The sequence below is a fragment of the Microcaecilia unicolor genome, chromosome 13 (assembly GCF_901765095.1).
Source record: "Microcaecilia unicolor chromosome 13, aMicUni1.1, whole genome shotgun sequence".
Lineage (NCBI taxonomy): Eukaryota > Metazoa > Chordata > Amphibia > Gymnophiona > Siphonopidae > Microcaecilia > Microcaecilia unicolor.
In genome coordinates, this window is record NC_044043.1 from 7,967,184 (window position 1) to 7,988,701 (window position 21,518).

Below are 21,518 nucleotides of genomic sequence, written 5' to 3' on the forward strand. Positions count from 1 at the left end.
TATCAGTTTTAATTAAACTCAAATCCTAATATATTTCAGCTGACACCTGAATCAGGGGTACATCATAATCACCACTAATTATCTACAGAGCAGTATCCATCTTCATGAAGACCCTTTGCCAAACAGGCCTAAATAATAAACCTTATTTTTAAAGATCTTTGTAGTGCATAATATATCTGTCCACATAAAAATTCTTCAAAATAAGTCAAATGTAGGAGCTGTCTCCCACAATTGTGGGGTGCTTCTATATTTATGATTACACTGTTCTCCAAACTTGCAGTGAGTTGCTGGCAATGACGAAGACAAGCTGCCTCTGGCTAGCACCAGGGCAGCCTTCTGCTGTGTCCTACCCATAGGAACTTGCAGCAGATAGAAGACTCTGGGGCCAGCTAGAGGAAACCTTGCCTTCATCATTGTTGATGACCCACCACAAGTTTGAGGGACCACAGGGAAGGGGAGGAAGGGAGAAATACCAGACCATGGAAGGGGAAGAAAAGGAAGAAATAGAAATACTGGACTATGTGTGTGGGGAGCAGAGCACTTCAGTCCAACAGCAGGAAGCCCCAGGCATTATGCTGGTCTTGCTCAATGGTAGATATGTCCCTGGAATTTTCCCCACCTCTGTCACACACTGACGACTAGACACACAATGGGAGACAACCTTTAATGCATCTACAGTTCCATTGCCTCTTCCACATGACTGATATCCCCCCCACCACCACCACACACACACACCTGTATCACACACTGATGAAGTAGTTATCTCTGTCACATAGTTTCAAACCTGTTTCACCTCTCACAAACTAACAGATCTCTGATCATTCCCATTCATCATACACTGACTACACTTTCCCACCAGTCACACCTTGCCAGATCTCTCCCAACGTTGTCACATAATGATTGAATTCTTCTCTAGGGAGTCCTGGCTAAACGAGAAGCCTGGTGCTTGCCAGCAGCACTTTCACCACAGGCAACAGACTTTAGCAGATCAGATTTCTTGAGTCATGGGAGACTGAGAATTCCAAGCCACAGAAATCTAATTATACTCCACAATAAAGGCTTCTTATGCAGACATCAGTGAAGGGGAATCTTAACATGGGTGTGGTGTCAAGACACCACAGATTTGTAAAATGCTATTTGTCTGTCCCCACAGGCCAGAGGGACATCTGCATTTTATCGATCACCTTGTTGGAAATCAGCCAGATGATGAGATGTTGTCTGTGGTGGATTGGTGAGTATGAATGAGGCTAATTCAGTAACAGAAAGCTTTAACCTCTGTGTGCTGTGGAGTATTTCTAAATTACTAGCTATGCACCATGTGTTTGAGTAAACATTTTACATTTTGTTATCCTACTGGACTGTAGTGAGCAGTCACATAAGTACATGACTGACCACTTTTTGTATTTGACTGTAACACAGTCCACAGAAAAAGCAGCAAACAGCTGACAAAGGTAAGTTGCTTACTTATGACAAATGTAAAGCAAATGCTACATACCTGTAGAAGGTATTCTCCGAGGACAGCAAGCTGATTGTTCTCACTGATGGGTGACGTCCACAGCAGCCCCTCCAATCGGAAACTTCACTAGCAAAGGCCTTTGCTAGTCCTCGCGCGCCCATGCGCACCGCGCATGCGCGGCCATCTTCTCGCCCAAACCGGCTCGTGTTCGTCAGTCCCATATGTAGCAAGACAAATACAAGGGAAGACACAACTCCAAAGGGGAGGCGGGCGGGTTTGTGAGAACAATCAGCCTGCTGTCCTCGGAGAATACCTTCTACAGGTATGTAGCATTCGCTTTCTCCGAGGACAAGCAGGCTGCTTGTTCTCACTGAGGGGGTATCCCTAGCCCCCAGGCTCACTCAAAACAACAAACATGGTCAATTGGGCCTCGCAACGGCGAGGACATAACTGAGATTGACCTAACAATTAATCCAACTAACTGAGAGTGTAGCCTGGAACAGAATAAACATGGGCCTAGGGGGGTGGAGTTGGATTCTAAACCCCGAACAGATTCTGAAGCACTGACTGCCTGAACCGACTGTCGCATCGGGTATCCTGCTGCAGGCAGTAATGAGATGTGAATGTATGGACCGATGACCACGTCGCAGCTTTGCAAATCTCTTCAATAGTGGCTGACTTCAAGTGGGCCACCGACGCTGCCATGGCTCTAACACTATGAGCCGTGATATGACCCTCAAGAGCCAGCCCAGCCTGGGCATAAGTGAAGGAAATGCAATCTGCTAGCCAATTGGAGATGGTGCGTTTCCCGATAGCGACCCCTTTCCTATTGGGGTCGAAAGAAACAAACAATTGGGCGGACTGTCTGTGGGGCTGTGTCCGCTCCAAATAGAAGGCCAACGCTCGCTTGCAGTCCAATGTGTGCAACTGACGTTCAGCAGGGCGGGTATGCGGCCTGGGAAAGAATGTTGGCAAGACAATTGACTGGTTAAGATGGAACTCCGACACCACCTTTGGCAGGAACTTAGGGTGAGTGCGGAGCACTACTCTGTTATGAAGAAATTTGGAATAAGGAGCATGAGCTACCAGGGCTTGCAGCTCACTGACTCTACGAGCTGAAGTAACTGACACCAAGAAAATGACCTTCCAGGTCAAGTACTTCAGATGGCAGGAATTCAGTGGCTCAAAAGGAGGTTTCATCAGCTGGTTGAGGACGACGTTGAGATCCCATGACACTGCAGGAGGCTTGACAGGGGGCCTTGACAAAAGCAAGCCTCTCATGAATCGAACGACTAAAGGCTCTCCAGAGATGGCTTTACCCTCTACACGAAGATGGTAAGCACTAATCGCACTAAGGTGATTCCTTACTGAGTTGGTCTTGAGGCCAGACTCTGATAAGTGCAGAAGGTATTCAAGCAGGTTGTGTGCAGGACAAGAGCGAGGTTCTAGGGCCTTGCTCTCACACCAAACGACAAACCTCCTCCACTTGAAAAAGTAACTCTTTTTAGTGGAATCCTTTCTAGAGGCAAGCAAGACGCGGGAGACACCCTCAGACAGCCCCAACGAAGCAAAGTCTACACCCTCAACATCCAGGCCGTGAGAGCCAGAGACTGAAGGTTGGAGTGCAGAAGCGCTCCGTCGTTCTGCAAAATGAGAGTCGGAAAACACTCCAATCTCCACGGTTCTTCGGAGGACAACTCCAGAAGTAGAGGGAACCAGATCTGACGGGGCCAAAAAGGCGCTATCAGAATCAAGGTGCCGTGGTCTTGCTTGAGCTTCAGAAAGGTCTTCCCCACCAAAGGTATGGGAGGATAAGCATACAGGAGGCCGGTCCCCCAATGGAGGAGAAAGGCATCCGACACTAGTCTGCCGTGTGCCTGTAGTCTGGAACAGAACAGAGGCAGCTTGTGGTTGGTCTGAGAGGCGAAAAGGTCCACCGAGGGAGTGCCCCACTCTCGGAAGATCTTGCGTACCACTCTGGAATGGAGCGACCACTTGTGCGGTTGCATGACTCTGCTCAGTCTGTCGGCCAGACTGTTGTTTACACCTGCCAGGTATGTGGCTTGAAGAAGCATGCCGAACTGGCAGGCCCAACGCCACATCACGACGTCTTCCTGACACAGGGGGCGAGATCCGGTGCCCCCCTGCTTGTTGATGTAATACATTGCAACCTGATTGTCTGTCCAGATTTGGATAATTTGATAGGACAGCAGATCTCTGAAGGCCTTCAGTGCGTTCCAGACCGCTCGGAGCTCCAGGAGGTTGATCTGAAGATCCTGTTCCTGGAGGGACCACAGTCCCTGGGTGTGAAGCCCATCGACATGAGCTCCCCACCCCAGGCGAGATGCATCCGTCGTCAGCACTTTCGTGGGCTGCGGAATTTGGAATGGACGTCCCAGGGTCAAATTGGTCCGAAGTGTCCACCAGTGCAGCGAATTGCGACAACTGAGGGACAGGCAGATGACATCTTCTAGATTCCCGGTGGCTTGGCACCACTGGGAAGCTAGGGTCCATTGAGCAGATCTCATGTGAAGACGAGCCATGGGAGTCACATGAACTGTAGAGGCCATATGACCTAGGAGTCTCAACATCTGCCGAGCTGTGACCTGCTGAGACGCTCTGGTCTGGGAATTGAGGGACAGGAGGTTGTGGGCCCTCGCTTTGGGAAGAAAGGCCTGAGCCGTCTGTGAATTCAGCAGAGCTCCTATGAATTCCAGAGATTGGACTGGCTGGAGATGGGACTTTGGGTAATTTATCACAAACCCCAGCAGCTCCAGGAGGTGAATAGTGCACTGCATGGACCGGAGAGCCCCTGCCTCCGAGGTGTTCTTGACCAGCCAATCGTCGAGATATGGGAACACGTGCACTCCCAGCTTGCGTAGATACGCCGCGACCACCACGAGGCACTTCGTGAACATCCGTGGGGCAGAGGCGAGCCCAAAGGGCAGCACACAATACTGAAAGTGCCGTGTCCCCAGGCGGAATCTGAGATACTGTCTGTGAGCTGGCAGTATCGGGATGTGGGTATAACCGTCCTTTAAGTCCAGGGAGCATAGCCAATCGTCTTTCTGAATCATGGGGAGAAGGGTGCCCAAGGAAAGCATCCTGAACTTCTCTTTGACCAGGTATTTGTTCAGGCCTCTCAGGTCTAGGATGGGGCGCATCCCCCCTGTTTTCTTTTCCACAAGGAAGTACCTGGAATAGAATCCCTGCCCTTCCTGCCAGGGTGGTACGGGCTCGACCGCATTGGCGCTGAGAAGGGCGCAGAGTTCCTCTGCTTGTGATGGGAGCTGAAGGATTGAGCTCCCGGTGGGCAATTTGGTGGAGTGGAGGCCAAATTCAGGGCGTATCCGCACCGCACTATTTGGAGAACCCACTGGTCGGAGGTTATAAGAGGCCACCTTTGGTGAAAAGCTTTCAACCTCCCCCCGACCGGCAGGCCGTCCGGTACAGACACTTTGATGGCGGCTATGTTCCCATGGATCCAGTCAAAAGCCCGTCCCCGGCTTTTGCTGTGGAGGTGCAGGGGGCTGCTTAGGCGTACGCTGTTGACGGAAACGAGTGCGCTGGGACTGTCCCTGTGCCTGAGGAGGCCTTCAGGCCGGCTGGGTGTACCTACGCTTGTTGTAGGCGTAGGGCGCAGCCTGCCTGGCCCGGGAAAAACGTCCACCTTTAGAGGTGGATGCTGAAGGCGCCCGGTGGGAGAGCTTGTCGAGGGCGGTTTCCTGCTGGTGTAGTTGGTCCACCAACTGCTTGACCTTCTCGCCGAAAATGTTATCCCCCCGGCAAGGGACATTCGCCAGGCGTTGCTGGGTGCGGTTGTCCAGGTCAGAGGCACGCAGCCAGGAGAGTCTGCGCATCACTATACCTTGGGCCGCAGCTCGAGATGCCACATCACAGGTGTCATATATACCCCTGGACAGGAACTTTCTACACGCCTTCAGCTGCCTGACCACCTCCTGAAAAGGCCTGGACTGCTCCGGAGGGAGCTTATCGACCAGGTCTGCCAGTTGCTTCACATTGTTCCGCATGTGAATGCTCGTGTAGAGCTGGTAAGACTGGATGCGGGTCACGAGCATGGAAGATTGGTAGGCCTTCCTCCCAAACGAGTCCAGAGTGCGAGACTCCCGCCCCGGGGGCGCTGAGGCGGTATCCCTCGAACTCCGTGCCCTCTTGAGAGCAGAGTCTACGACCGCCGAGTCATGAGGCAATTGGGGCCGCATAACTCTGGGTCAGAGTGGATTCTGTATTGGGACTCCGCTTTCTTGGGAATGGTGGGGTTAGATAATGGCTTCTGCCAGTTCCGAAGCAGAGTCTCTTTGAGGACATTGTGCAACGGTACCATGGAAGACTCTCTAGGTGGTGATGGATAGTCGAGGACCTTGAGCATCTCAGCCCTCGGCTCATCCACAGAGACCACGGGGAAGGGAATGCATATAGACATATCCCTGACAAAGGAGGCAAAGGAGAGGCTCTCAGGGGGCGAGAGCTTCATCTCCGGTAAAGGAGTGGGGTCGGAGGGAAGGCCCTCAGACTCCTCTGAGGAGAAATATCTGGGGTCCTCCTCCTCCCCCCACGAGGCCTCTTCCTCGGTGTCGGACATGAGCTCTTTCAGCTCAGACCTGAACCGGGCCCGTCTCGACTGCGAGGAACCACGTCCTCGATGGTGGCATCGAGCGGTGGACTCCCGTGCCGGCGGGGATGAAGCTCCCGCCATCGACGTCGACGGGGATTCCACCTGCGTGGCGGTCGACACCAGTACCGCAAGCGGCATCGGTGTCGGAGGCCTCGGCATCGGGCTGGAGCACGCCGGCGCCTCCATCAACGGCGCCAGGGGCGCAAGCACCCCCAGAGCCGGCAAGGCCTGGCGCATCAGCCCTTCCAGAATCCCTGGAAGGATGGCTCAGAGGCACTCGTCCAGGTCCGCTGTCGGGAAAGGCAGGGGGGCCGGTGTGGGTGCCGGAAGCTGCTCGGGTCCAGGAGATGGTACCGAAGCACCCATGGACTGACGCAGTGACACCTCTTCGACCGAGGGGGAACGCTCCTCTCGGCACTGCCGTTTCCTCGGTGTTGATTCATCTCTGGAGGCACCGGAACTAGCAGTCATGTGAGCTGTGGGCGACCGATACCGATGCTTCTTTGTTTTCTTTCGGTGCCCATCATTGACGCTCGGTGGCAGAGATGAAGAGGAGGTAGAACACCCCCGGCCTCGAGGGATCGGGTCTGACAGGGTTCGGTCCCGATGGCCCTGGGTAGAGGGAGTGGCTGGGGCCGACTGCCCGCGCGGCCGCTCACCCCCACCGTCGCCGGAGGTCTGGCGGGCCAATGGTACCTATGCTCCTGGGGTCGATGCCATCGTCGGTGTCGATGTCGTCGACATCGGTACCGGTACCGAAGACCCGGCCGTCGACACCGATGCCGTCGACGTCGAAGGGCCGGCGCAAGTTCCAAAAAGTTGGTCCCGACGAACTTGCCTCGCCACCTGTGTCCGCTTTCGCAATCCGAGACACAAGGTGCACGTCTTGGTATTATGCTCCGGGCCAAGGCACTGGAGGCACCAAGCGTGAGTATCGGTTTGCGAGATGTGCCGGCCGCACCGACCACACTTCTTGAATCCACTCGGGACCTTCGAGGACATCGACGGAAAAATCGCGTCGGCGAAGTCAAAGTCGTCGATGGTGGCGGTGAAAAGCACACCCAAAAAGAAACGACCGAGCGGCCACAAGGCCGCAACGAAGCTCCCCCGCGCTAAGACGACGAGGGGACAAACAAACTTTTTTTTTTTGAGATAAGAAAAGAAGCGCGAACGCGCACGAAAAAGAAAATTCGCGGCTAGGCCGCGATCCAGTTTCCGGGGCTGACCAAGAGAGAGATGGTAACACATCTCTCCTCAGCGCGGAATCGAAAAAAACTGAGCGGGAACGATCGCGCACGGGTGGGAAGATGGCCGCGCATGCGCGGTGGACGTGCCCTGCGTGCGGGACCGCCCGCGAAGTTTTTGTTCCGGTTGGTGGGGACTGCCGTGGACGTCAACCCAGTCGTGAGAACAAGCAGCCTGCTTGTCCTCAGAGAAAAACTACTATGCAAGATCTTAACTGAATTACTTATAATCGCTGTACACAAAAAAAGAATACAAAGAGTAACTCCCCTGACTACTTTACAATCCCTGGTGGTCTAGTGGTGTAGTCAGGGCACAAGCGATATCCAGTCACTCTTGCCCATGACGGCTGCCATGACCTCTTGTGGCAGTCTCACGAGATTGCAATTAGAGGTAAGGGCAGCCATTTTCAGAGAAGAGCCTGCATGAGTAGGAATAACTGGGGATCACTCCTGCCCTGACTATACCCCTAGACTGCCAGAGGGGAGGGTCAGGGAAGGAGACAAAGAGCAAAGCACAAATTTTCAGCTTCCACTGAAAACACACAGTCAGTTTTGGTCGATACTGAAACCATGGCTGTAACCTTTCAGCCAAAACCAAAGGATTTTGAGCCAGTTTCAGCACCATAACTGATACCGAAATTCAGTCAATCTCTAGAGTGGGGGGTGGGGACAGATCAGCAGCGGCCCATAGAAAGAGCTGCTGGTGGCAGACTTCTTCAGCTGGTAGGGCTTGGGGATCACTGCTAACAGACAAAGGTATTTGGAGTTGTGCGGGTGGAACACAGAGAGCAGGGTGGAGAGCACTCAGAGCAGGGCTAAATTTTGTGGCCTCCCTTGGCTCAGGACCCCTTAAAATGGCATACTGGCTACACAGTTGGCCCTTTGTCTCCCTGCTGAGTGAAGAGTGTCCAGTAGGGGACCCCAAATCAGGGGGTTATACTATGAAACTTTATGGGGTCCTTTTACTAAGGTGCGCCGAAAAGTGGCCTGCGTTGGTGTAGACGCATGTATTGGACGCGTGCAGGTCCATTTTTCAGCGCACCTGCAATAAAGGCCTTTTTTGGGGGCCGAAAATGGACATGCGACAACATTAAAATTGGTGCGCGTCCATTTTGGGCCTGAGACCCTACCACCACCCATTGACTTAGCGGTAAGGTCTCAAGCGTTAACCGGGTGGTAATCGTCAGCGTGCGAAAACTGATGATTATCACCCGGTTAACGCCACTCGGTAGAAAATAAAAAATTATTTTCTGCCTCGCGAATTGGATGCGCGTAAAAAATGGAATTATCGCCTGGGCCTCACAGTAGCCAGGTGGTAGTTCCAAATTGACGAGCATTGGACGCGCGTAGGCACCTATGCGCCTTAGTAAAAGAGCCCCTATGTTTTTTGTGTGTTTAGAGGGTCTAAAATTTCTTGGATCTGGAAATCTTGTTGGTGGCTAAGCCACATGTGAGTTCCTGTGATGTGATAATAAACAAACCAAGCAAACATTTAAGACACTGATCCAGCATTTTGCTTCTCTGCAGGTACCAGAAGTGCCTACTATTTCACCGCTTCTGGTCCGTCGATGACAAACAGATTAATACTCAGTACAGTGCCCTACGTTCAATTGTGGTAACAAACTATGAGGAAACCATTAAAATGCCAATAAATGAACCAGCTGCTGGAAAAAAGATATCCCAGATCCAGGTAGGAAAGACATCCCAGATACTTTATCACGGTAATTACTTACTCAAATGAAGAATTATAGATTACAAGGTACAGCCACTTGGATCCTTCTAATCATGAGATACCTCGCTTCACTGTACTGGTTTTATCCTAGAAACAAATTTACCAAGAAAAATACCATGAGCATATTAAGAAAACATGAATAAAGGAAATAAAAAATAATCTTGGGGGGGGGGGGGGGGGGGGGGGGAGGTAGCCTGGAGGCTCAAACGGCAAGTGTTGAAGGTGCCATATGCAGTTCAACTGGGTATAATTCTTAGGACAGATTTCTGCTCCTCTTCCCACAGGGATGCTGTGGTGGTGGAGTTCACACCTATTTCTCTAACAAAAAAGGCTGTTGAAAAAACAATCAACATAATAACACAGAACCTCAACATAGAAAAACAGTCAGTGCCCTAATAGAAGCCACAGTCCATTTTTGGAAAATTCTTTTCATAAGAAATCCCATCTTTTTAAGGGAAGAAAAGACCTCAAAGGAATAATTAGAAGCAAAATAGTCTCGTAAAGTCCTCTTGTAATTTTTCACAATCCTCTTGTGATTTAACAACTTTGAATAACTTTGTGTCATCAACACATTTAATTACCTCACTAATTACTTCCATCTCTAGATCATTTATAAACATGTTAAAAAGCAGCAGCCCCAGCACAGACCCCTGGGGAACCCCACTAACTACCGTTCTCCATTGAGAATACCGACCATTTAACCCTATTACTCTGGTTTCAGATTTGACTATAAAGATTTGACCATTGGTCAAAGATATTGATGATGGGACCTCAACGCCCTGATTTCGGAACCACAGGACCTTGGTTTTTTGTGCATTTAATTTCATTTTATTGGTCAGGGCCCAGGTGCTGACAGCAGTCATACCATTCGCTACAGACTGAGTTGGATCTATGTTTGATGCTGTCACTGGTAAGAGAAGCAGGATATCATCTGAAAAGGATAATAGTAGTTCATTAAGTCCCAGGTGTATTGAGGCAAGGGATGACATAAAGAGATTGAACAGGATAGGTGAGAGGAGAGATCTCTGCAGGATCCCACAGTTAGGAGACCAGAAGTTGGAAAGTTGGTTATATTGATCCAGGCGTTCAAGTAGCAATGTGCGGTCAACTGCATAGAACACCGCCGATATATCGAATTGGAGAAGAATTACTTGGTCACCTTTGCATAGATGTTGTTTGATGTATGTAATTAGAAGTAGCCGCAATGTATCTGTACTATGTGACAATCTGAAGCCAAATTGTGACCAGTGTAAAATAGAAAAATTTTCCAGAAATAAAGAGAGATGTTTACTAATGTAGGTTTCTAACACTTTAGTAAAAAGAGGTATGCTAGCCACTGGATGTTAGTTTGCAGGCAATGTTACATCTACCCCAGATCCCTTCAGTATTGGAGTGAGAACAATTTTGCCCATGTCAGGAGGAAGAGAGCCAGTTTTTAACAGCTCATTGAGATTATTGAGTAGCCAGTTTACTGCTTCCATAGGGATGGATTTCAGTAGGTGTTTAGGGCATTGATCCAGGGAGGAGTTGGATCGGGAGCATTCAACAGCATCAATCTTACATCCTCAACTGCTAGTGGTTGAAAAGATTTCCAGTTTTGGTCAGTTTTGAGTCCCTGAGTTGTAGGATCTCTGGTGATTAAGGTTGAGCTACTGGTTGGACTATTTTCCTCTATTGGTATAGCTTTAGATAGTTCTGACCTAATTTGGAGGATCTTATTGGTGAAATGATCAGCAAGGTCTTAGGTGATGGGACATGTTTTCTGTGAATGTTCATCCTTATTAGTGGACGCTAGTGTTTTAACTAAGGAGAAACGTTTTTAGTTGTCAAGCAGCAACTGGATTTAAGCTAAGTGATATGTAGCTGTAACCACCGGGATTGATGATTTTGACAGTTTAGAATACTGACATTCTGTGATCTATGTAATATATATATGAACTTGCTTGTCATACAGACCCCGAGACACTAAGCTATTGTGGAGTTTATTTGAGCCACATGATGGTACGCCGGGCCCACACCTTATAGTCTGGAATTCATAAGTACATAAGCATCGCCATGCTGGGACAGACCAAGGGTCCATCGAGCCCAGCACCCTGTCACCGACAGCGGCCAAAAGAACAAGCAATTTGTCCCGCCCATCCTAGAAATACTGTATTATTCCCTCGTCCATTCAAGAACATTCTATGGCTTTTTCCTCCAGGAAGCCATCCAACCCTTTTTTGAAGTCCGCTAAGTTAACCGCCTTAACCACCTTTTCTGGCAGCGAATTCCAGAGTTTAACTACGCGTTGAGTGAAGAAACATTTCCTCTGATTCGTTTTAAATTTACCACACTGCAGCTTCATCGCATGCCCCCTTGTCCTAGTATTTTTGGACAACGTAAACAGACGCTCCACATCGACCCGTTCCATTCCACTCATCTTATAAACCTCTATCATTATCTCCCCTCAGCCGCCTTTTCTCCAAGGTGAAGAGCCCCAGCCTCTTCAGCCTATCCTGATAGAGAAGCCATCCCATCCCCTGTATCATCTTTGTCGCCCTTCTCTGCACCTTTTCCAATTCTACTATGTCTTTTTTGAGGTGCGGCGACCAGAATTGAACACAATACTCGAGGTGCGGTTGCACCATGGAGCGATACAATGGCAGAATAATATCCTTATTTTTGTTTTCCATCCCTTTCCTAATGATACCCAACATTCTATTTGCTTTCCTAGCTGCAGCAGCACACTGAGCAGAAGTTTTCAACGTATCATCAACGACAACACCTAGATCCCTTTCTCGGTCCGTGACTCCCAACGCTGAACCTTGCCTGACATTGTTATAATTTGGGTTCCTCTTTCCCACATGCATCACTTTGCACTTGTTCACATTAAATGTCATCTGCCATTTAGACGCCCAGTCTCCCAGTCTCGTAAGGTCCTCTTGTAGTTTTTCACAATCTTCCCGTGATTTGACTACTTTGAATAACTTTGTGTCATCGGCAAATTTGATTACCTCACTAGTTGCCCCCATCTCTAGGTCATTTATGAATATGTTAAAAAGCAGAGGTCCCAGCACCGATCCATGAGGGACCCCGCTAAGTACCCTTCTCCATTGTGAATATTGACCATTTAGTCCTACTCTCTGTTTCCTATCCTTCAACCAGTTTTTAATCCACAGTAAGACACTACCTCCGATCCCATGTCCCTCTAATTTCCTCTGTAGCCTTTCATGAGGGACCTTATCAAACGCCTTTTGAAAATCTAGATACACAATATCAACCGGCTCACCTTTGTCCACGTTTGTTTACCCCTTCAAAGAAATGCAGCAGATTGGTGAGGCAAGACTTCCCTTCACTAAATCCATGTTGACTTTGTCCCATTAGTCCATGCTTTTGAACGTGCTCTGTAATTTTGTTCTTGATTATAGTCTCTACCATTTTGCCCGGCACCGATGTCAGACTCACCGGTCTATAATTTCCCGGGTCTCCTCTGGAACCTTTTTAAAATATCGGCGTTACATAGGCCACCCTCCAATCTTCTGGTACCACGCTCGATTCTTGGGCTGGCTGGGTGGAGTTACTGAGGCTTTTTTTTCTCCACTACGAAGCATAGTGAATTGTTACAACAGGGGAGATAGCTTGTTCTCTTATATATATATATATATATATATATATATATATATATATATATATATATATATGCACAGTAGGTGTGAGGCTGTGGTTTGAGTTTCTAGTTTTCTAGTTACACTTTAGATCTTGCCAGCATCACTTGTCTGGATAGCAGGAACTGCTATCTGGATAAATACTTTAAATATCAGGTCCAAAAATAATAACACTAAATCATAAACCATGTTTCTAAGGGTTGCAGTAATAGGATTATGCTGTAAACTAAAGATCAAATAAAATTATCAAATTCATTTATATCCTACTTCCACAAAAGGTGGATTTCCTTTTCTAAAGTCAGGCCCACAGAGAGATGCCATACCTGTTGGGTGAAACCATACCCTGGAGAAGATGCATTCGCTATGTGCATTCTGTAACACAGTGCATCTAACTTCTAACATGCGCAGGCAAAAAGGGGCATGGTTATAGGCAGGGAAATTGACATTTTGTGGGCATTCTAAAACTTACATGTATGATCTATGCACAAGATTTACGCCACATTTTCATTGGTGTAAATGGAGGCAAGTAGTTTTAGGCGCTGGGATATCAACTAAGTGTATTCTATATACTGTGCCTAAATCTAGGCAGCACTTATAGAATATGCTTAATCACCCATGTTTTCCATGTGGATTGTTTAAGCGCTATATATAGAATCTCCCCCCATATACTCTTAGAAGCCTTTGAGGGCAACAATTTTCAGTCAGACCATTTTACCCCGTAAATATGTAAAAAAAAAAAAAATACTCTCTATCTTTTATTTGGATGCTGTGAGATTAATCATTTGTCCTTCCAACCCACTCTTTCTGCCACCCTTGCATCTTCCTCTCTTCTCCATTTTCTCCTGACTCCACATGTTTTTTTTTCTTAATTGTATCCTTCTCCCTTTCTTCCTCTTATTCTCCTCCTCCTCCCCTTCTGTCTCCGTTTTGCCAGGAATATGTGGATTACTATGGAGGCGCAGGTGTGCAACACATCGCACTCAACACATCTGACATTATCCAAGCGGTGAGTGACACATAATACAGCTGACAAAGAGAAAGGGAGGTCCAAGAGTAAAGAGGATAAGACCAAAGGGAAAAAGCAATGTTTCCAGATGTGGTGTACAATGTGGAATGTGGATGTATGCATTTTACACTGAAGAGTGAAGATGGGAATGAGTAAGCATGGGTTTAGCAAAGGGAAGTTTTTGCCTTACCAAATTTATTTGCTGTTTTGAAGGTGTAAACAAACCTGTGTATAAAGGTGAGCCTGTTGATGGACAGTCCCATTTTACATAGAACACAGAAATCAGAATTGAGACATCCAGGTCTGGACTTGTACAGTTCCAGGAGTATTTGTGAACAGAATCTGCCGACAGAGTCTGTTCTAATATACTTTTAACAATGGATGTGTATGCACCGGTTACATGTAGGAGGAGCATCCATTTTACAAAGATGAATGTGAATAACATCAATGGAAGAAACACACCAACATAAATGTGTGTTTCAGCACATACATATGTATATAGGTATTTCAGATACACATCTATGTCTATATGCTGCTAATTAAGGAATGAGCCCACAAATTAAAGAAGTGGCCCCTGAAGGAGCACTTTTCTGACACCTAGATGTTCTGGAGAGCAGCTGTAGATCTCAGTGTTGATAAATGTGCATTCTCTCTCTTTGATTTGACTGCATTGGCCTCCTTTTAAAAGCTAGGATTATGTTCAGACTTCTACTGTTTGTATTTAAACATTTATATGGATTAGACCTGAATATTTGTCAGTTGTCTACCCGACACCTGCATTCATTTAAGGAGATATGACTACAGTTCTGTCAGTCAGGTTACAGCAGGGGCAGACTGACCATTGGAGCAATAGGGCAGTACCCGAGGGCCCACAGCTGTAAGGGGCCTACTCTACCCTAGCCTCCATCTAATTTAGTCACTTTTGATAGGTGATTAGTGGCCCATGGCCCTTATTGCCCCAGGGCCCAGATCACTGTCAGTCCACCCCTAGGTTACAGGAGATATGGAATAAAACAATTTAGGTAGAAGCAGGGGCGTAGCTACTGTGGGGCCACGGGGGCCTGGGCCCCCGTAGATTTGGCCCTGGACCCCCCTGCCACGACCCTCTCGACCCCCCCCCCCTTCCCGTCACCAACCCTCTCCTGCCGCGTACCTTTGCTGGTGGGGGACCCCAAACCCCGCCAGCCGAAGTCCTCTTCTCGGCTGCGCAGCATTGCTTGCTGAATGATCTGATCAGGTTTCGGTGCGTGCGTCTGACGTCCTGCACGTTGTACATGCAGGACGCCAGACGCACGTACAGAAACCTGATCAGATCATTCAGCAAGCAACGCTGTGCGGCTGAGGAGAGGACTTCGGCTGGCGGGGTTTGGGGTCCCCCACCAGCAAATGTATGTGGCGGGAGAGGGTTGGTGGCGGGCGTTGGGGGGGGGTTGAGAGGGTTGCGGCGGCAGCGAAAGTTGGCGGCGGGGGGGCTAAAATGTGCCCCCTCACCTCGGGCTCTGGACCCTGCTCCCGTCGAAGTCTGGCTACGCCCCTGGGTAGAACATCCAACAGGAAGGGGGGGAAGGGAAATGGGACTTGATATACCGCCTTTCTGAGGTTTTTGCAACTACATTCAAAGCGGTTTGCATATATTCAGGTACTTATTTTGGAGGAACTCATTACCTAGTTTTGTAAGATCCTGTCCTCTCACAAGGACTTTAGACTTGGTTATTTGCAAAGTAGCTTCTCTAGTAAGACTTATACAAAGATTTTATTACAATTGATCCTTGTAATTGTTACCTGCCTTGAACTAAATATGATAAAGTAGATTATAAATGCTTATATTAAATCACTTTAATGGTTAAAGTGAGCCAGCAGAGATACTTAACTCTCAAACAAACTCCCAGCTGTACCTAATCTTTATTCTTTTTTCAAACTCAGTTCCAAACAGAACAAAATTTGTTCATAAAGTCTTTAAATATTTATTTCAACAAAGTTCACTGGTTTCCATACATATTCTGAATTTTCTCACACATATCTCACTTCTGTAGAAAATACTTTAAAATGCTTTGAGGTAAAAGTTTTTTTCTTCAAATTAATTTTCACGTTTTGCAGAGCACAGATGCCCCCACCAACATACGGCACGTTTCGCAGATGCTGCCTCAAGGTGTGGTCCACCAAAACTACAAAATAAAATCACAAATCAAAAACCTATCTATGCTAAAAATTGACTGCTTATAATCAAACACATGTACCTTATACTTGAAGAATCACATCTACTGCATCAATGTCTGCCTCTTGCTAGCACACCAGCGCTGAACCAAGTTTAAATAACTCATATGACCCTTTAGCACCAATGAAAACAATGACAGCAATGACATCAGATAATCAGTTCACAAAGCTGCAGTCCAATCAATTTCCAGATTCAGACCAGTGATATAGTCCCTAATGAAAAAAATCCACCACTGCTCTTTGTAATTCAGCAAACTATTTATATCACCTCCCTCCCTTCCAAGTTCTACCTTATCAATAGCACACCACCTAATATCTGTCCAATCATGATGTTTCTCCTGCCAATGATTCAAAATGGGAGCTGTCAAAGTGGCAGTATTAATGCAAGACTTATGTTCATTCAGTCTCTGTTTAATAGGTCTTCTAGATTTACCTATGTAGTTTAGTTGACAAGGGCATTGTATCAAATATACAACATTGTTACTATTCCAATTTGTATTATTTGTAGCAACAATGTTGCATGTAGTTCCTGCAGCCTGCCAATTAATTCCCTCTAAAGTAAATGCACACCCTTGAAAAGTACCACATTGAGTATGGCCAACAAGATCTTCTTCATGTTGTAAATAAATAAATAAAATGAAAAACTTATAAAGCACAGACGAAAAATCACAAGTGCATGATTTTGTTAATTTTCAGTATTGTCTCTGGTCAGAATATTTTATGTACAAAAATTCCCCGGGGTATAGGCACCTAACTTTCTCCACATGCATGCTGCACATATCCCCTGTATATGCATCAGTTTCACCAATTATGTGCATATTTTTTCAAGTATGAGCAGTGGCATCTGAAAACAAGCAGCAAATTTGTACATACCTAAGTGCAGGGGTAAATGTATGTGTATTTTCCATGGGGTAATTTCCCTTTTAAAACTGGTATAACTTTGTGCTCATTCCTGCCCCACAATTTAGGTGGCATGTTATAAAACTACCTTCACTATAGACCTGTTTATAAAATGTTGCAAAATTATGCACTTACCCCCTCATTCTATAACAGGTTGCCAAAAGTTAGGCATCAATTGCCTATAACAGACCTAAAACATAGGCAATTTTATAACATAGGCGTGCAGCTTGCTTACCACACAAATGCAAAGAGGGGGGTGTATACATGGGCAGGGCTTAAGATGGGGCATGGGCAGGTCCCATATTTACACACATAACTCATATAATAGTGTAAGTTACATGATAAGGTGCTGCATACATTTATGCCTGTTATTGACATTGAAAAGTGGGCACACGAAAATGTTATGTAAATGCCAATATATGTTTGATTAGTGTAAGTTGGCATTTACATAACATTTTCGTGTGCCCACTTTTCAATGTCAATAACAGGTAAGAACTTTTAAATTACAGCCGGCACTTAGGAAGGCGAGGGGCTGCTGGAGGACAGGTCTTGCTTGCACTCGGAGGGGAGAGAGAGAGGGAGGGAGGGAGGCGCGGGGGTCTGGAACTCGGAGGACAGGGGGGCGTGGAACACAGAGAGAGGAGGGAGGGGGTCCTGGAACTCAGAGGGGAGGGGTGGCCTGGAACTCGGAGGAGAGGGAGGGAGGGAGGTAGGGGAGGGGGCATGGAACTCAGAGGGGAAAGGGGCTGGAACTCGGAAGAGAGAGAGAGGTAGGGAGTGGAACCTTGCTAGCGCCCGTTTAATTTCTGTCGGAAACGGGCCTCTTTTACTATTTTTACATAAAATGTCCTAATTCCGAACAGGAAAGAAGGTCATTTTCGAAAAAGAAAAACGTCTATCTTTTGTTTTCTGGACTTTTTTTATGGGGGGGGGGGGCATTAAAAAAAAACTCCAAGTGCAAAACGTCAAAATCAAGCCATTGGAACGTAGGAGGAGCCAGCATTTTTAGTAGACTGGTCCTCCTGACATCCCAGGACAGCAATAGGGCACCCTAGGGGGCACTGCAGTGGACTTCATAAAATGCTCCCAGGTACACATCTGACCAATGCTCCCTTACCTTGTGTGCTGAGCCCCCCAAAACCCACCCCAAACCCACTACCCTCAACTGTACACCACTATCATAGCCCTTACGGGTGAATGGGGCACCTATATGTGGGTACAGTGGGTTTCTGGTGAGTTTTGGAGAGCTCACAGTTTCCTCCACAAGTGTAACAGATAGGGGGAGGTAAGAGCCTGGGTCCACCTGTCTGAAGTGCACTGCACCTACTACTAAACTACTCCAGGGACCTGCATGTTGCTGTAATGGACCTGAGTATATCCGAGGCTGGCAAGTAATGTTCTTAATCACAATTTTTGGGGGTGGGAGGGGTTAGTGACCACTAGGGGAGTAAGGGGAGGTCATCCCTGATTCCCTCCACTGGTCATTTGGGGCACCTTTTGTGCCTTATTCGTAATGAAAACACTTCTAGCTCAAAACATCTAAGTTTTAGACCTGGACGTTTTTGTTTTGTTCCATTATGGCTGAAAAATGTCTTAGGAACCTCCAAGTCCCACCTTGAACACGCCCCCTTGAGATTTAGACTGACTTCTGACGGCCTTCGGAGAAAAACGTCTAAAAAGAGGTTGCGAAAATACTGATTTGGACATTTTTGTGATATAAACGTCACTTTTTGGACATTTTTCTCTTTTGAAAATGAGCCCCTTAGAGAATATGCCTAGGACTATTGTTTTTTTCCTCACTGAATTTTCAGGCGCCATATATAGAATCTAGCGCTAAATGCAAAATATTAATGCATAGTAAATGCAAAGGCTGATGGGAGCATTCCCAGCATGTCCCCACACAGTTACTGCACAGAAAAGTTTTGCAGTGCATGTTAAGTGTATTCACAATTAGCATGAATGCACTTATTGCCTCCTAACTAGGGGGCAGTAAGTGCATCTGCACTAACTGCATAAGTGACCGTGTGCAGTAAAGTAACATGTGCTAGTAATATCTGGGGATAATCAGGTTAATACCACGTTTTTTTTTTCCTTCTGTTTACTGTTTAATTGATCTCTTTGTCTTGTTTCACTCTCCCTATTTAGTGGTCTAAGGAAGAGAATAGAATTACCTGACTGAAATAATTCCTATATATTACTTTCTCTGTATTTCCGGCAAGTTGTTTTATCGCTTGTAAAAACTTAAATGGTTATAAATAAAAACAATTTAAAAAAAGTAACGTGCTAACTGCAATGCGCAGTCCACACTCATTTACCACCCATAACCCTACTACTACTACTATTACTATTTAACATTTCTATAGTGCTACAAGGCATACACAAAAAAAAGACAGTCCCTGCTCAAAGAGCTTACAATCTAGATAAGACAGGTAAACAGAACAATTAAGGGTAAGGGAATAGATAGGTGAGATTAAGGACAGGGCAAGTGAGAAGTGGTTAGGAGTCAAAAGCAGTGGTAAAGAGATGGGCTTTAAGTTTGGACTTGAAGACGGCCAAAGACGGGGCTAGACGCACAGGCTCTGGAAGTCTATTCCAGGCGTGAGGTGCAGCAAGACAAAAGGAACGGAGTCTAGAGTTAGCAGTAGAGGAGAAGGGGACGGATAAGAGAGATTTATCTACAGAACGGAGAACTCGAGGGGGGGCGTAGGGAGAGACGAGAGTAGAGAGGTACTGGGGAGCAGCAGAGTGAATACACTTATAGCTCTATAAGAGACGCTTAAACTGAATATGGATAGGGAGCCAGTGAAGTGACTTAAGGAGGGGGCTAATGTGCACATAGCGACTTTGGCGGAACATTTCCTGCCTCATAACACACTGCATTTTGCATATGAATTAGCATGTTCTATTTTTGCCACCATGGTAATAATTACAGCACTTTTGCTCTAACAGCATGCAGTAATTCACACGCTAACTTTAGCTTTGTGTATTTTAGGAAACATGCTCCTATTTTCTAATTTCAGACATATTCCTAACTAGGGGTTAGTATTTAGAGCTGTACCGAATAGCATATTTTACTATTTGGTAGAATATGAATAATGAATATTATGTTTATATTTATTTAAATCTTGATATCCTGCCAAATTCCAAGATGGCGTTAAGGTGGCTCACAATTAATACAAAGCATAAAAGATTTTGGAAAGGAACGTCATTAAAAAAATAGGAGACACATCATACACAACATTCATCCAAATTACTTTACAAAAGGTAATAGCAGTTAGCTAAAAGGTCTTAGCCATAAGTGCTAAGTAGCATACAGGTTCACTAGGTTCTACTAAGGGCAGTTCAGTCCCAAATGCTAATTTGAAAAAATAGGCTTTAAGTAAAGACTTTAATTTTGAGAAGGAACGTTCACAACATAAATAAGGTGGTAGGCAATGCCAAAGTGATGGTGCAATGAAGAAGTAAGCAGACTGCCGAGTGGACTCATAGCGAGCAACTTTTGCTAATGGAAGAACCAATCTATTGGAATCCAAAGAATGAAGCTGAATACGAATAATGGGCATTGAGTTTTAACATAACAAATAATAAAAGAAGCAACGTGAAATCAGAGATCAAGTGTTTATTTCAGTAGGATTTAGTACAGTACAGCCCCGAATTATTCATATTCAAATTTAAATAACTATTCAACTGAATACAAGTAATGTATTCAGGCCCGAATCGAATCGAAATATTAGGTACAGCCCTAATTAGTACGGTATAAAGGATCTAAATTCCTAATAGCACAGTATTACCATAAGACTTTCTATGCACACAGATCTCTAGAACTGAACATATTAATCAAGGTAGGAACAATTTTCTCAGCAAAGACAACCAGCTTTCCTAACCGTTTGGTCATTCTGTCATAACCCAAGACCTTGTTTAGTGAATAGCAGTTGCTCTCCTCCCTGATGGTATTTGGTCCTTGGATTTGAGATATATATATATATTTTTTTTCCTATTGATTTTGTGTTTTGGCATTTCTAAGTAGTATATTTAGGGCTGGGCAACGATGCAGACACATTTTCAGAAGAAACAGTATTAGCTAATGCAAAGTCTTTTGAACAACTCAGTGAGCTTAGTTCCTGCAATATTTCAGGCATCTGAGAATGAGTAGGCATGACTAAACCAGCGTTTATGTTTTACAGATTATTAATTTAAAAGCTCGGGGGATGGAGTTTCTCAGTGCACCTGACACATACTACAACCAACTTAGAGCCAAACTCAAAACTGCCAAAATCCAAGTAAAAGAAGATATCAACAAGCTGCAGGTGAGACCAGGCAGGGTTGGATTATTTTAGAAACTCTCCAGTCATATGGTTTTATAAAACCATCAAGGCTAAAATTGAGAACTATCTAGACTAAGTTTGCTGTGAGAGATCATGAGGGGCAGGGTTTATGTATGAGATACCTACTGGCAACTTAATGGCAAGGAATTACCACCTAGGCCAGAGTTACTGTGGGACAACACCCAGACAAGAGTTATTCAGAAACTACCTGAACCATTGTGGAGAAGCTGCTCAGTTTGCAGAACATGAAACAAAGGGGAAGATATTCAGAGGCCCTTTTACAAAGGCGCACTGAAAAATGGCCTGTGGTAGTGTAGACGCATGTTTTGGGTGCATGCAAAATCATTTTTCAGTGCGTCTG

At 46.2% G+C, this 21,518-nt stretch overlaps 1 protein-coding gene across 1 annotated transcript in view; it reads left to right on the forward strand.

Annotated features, from left to right (window-relative positions):
* The window catches only part of LOC115482622 (4-hydroxyphenylpyruvate dioxygenase-like), a 105,385-nt gene that overhangs the window by 56,387 nt on the left and 27,480 nt on the right, over positions 1-21,518 (forward strand). Inside the window, exons 9-12 of the mRNA XM_030222562.1 lie at positions 1,154-1,231; positions 8,864-9,026; positions 13,647-13,718; positions 21,017-21,139. Of these exons, the coding sequence (XP_030078422.1) occupies positions 1,154-1,231; positions 8,864-9,026; positions 13,647-13,718; positions 21,017-21,139 (436 nt within the window). The remainder of the gene's footprint in view (positions 1-1,153; positions 1,232-8,863; positions 9,027-13,646; positions 13,719-21,016; positions 21,140-21,518) is intronic.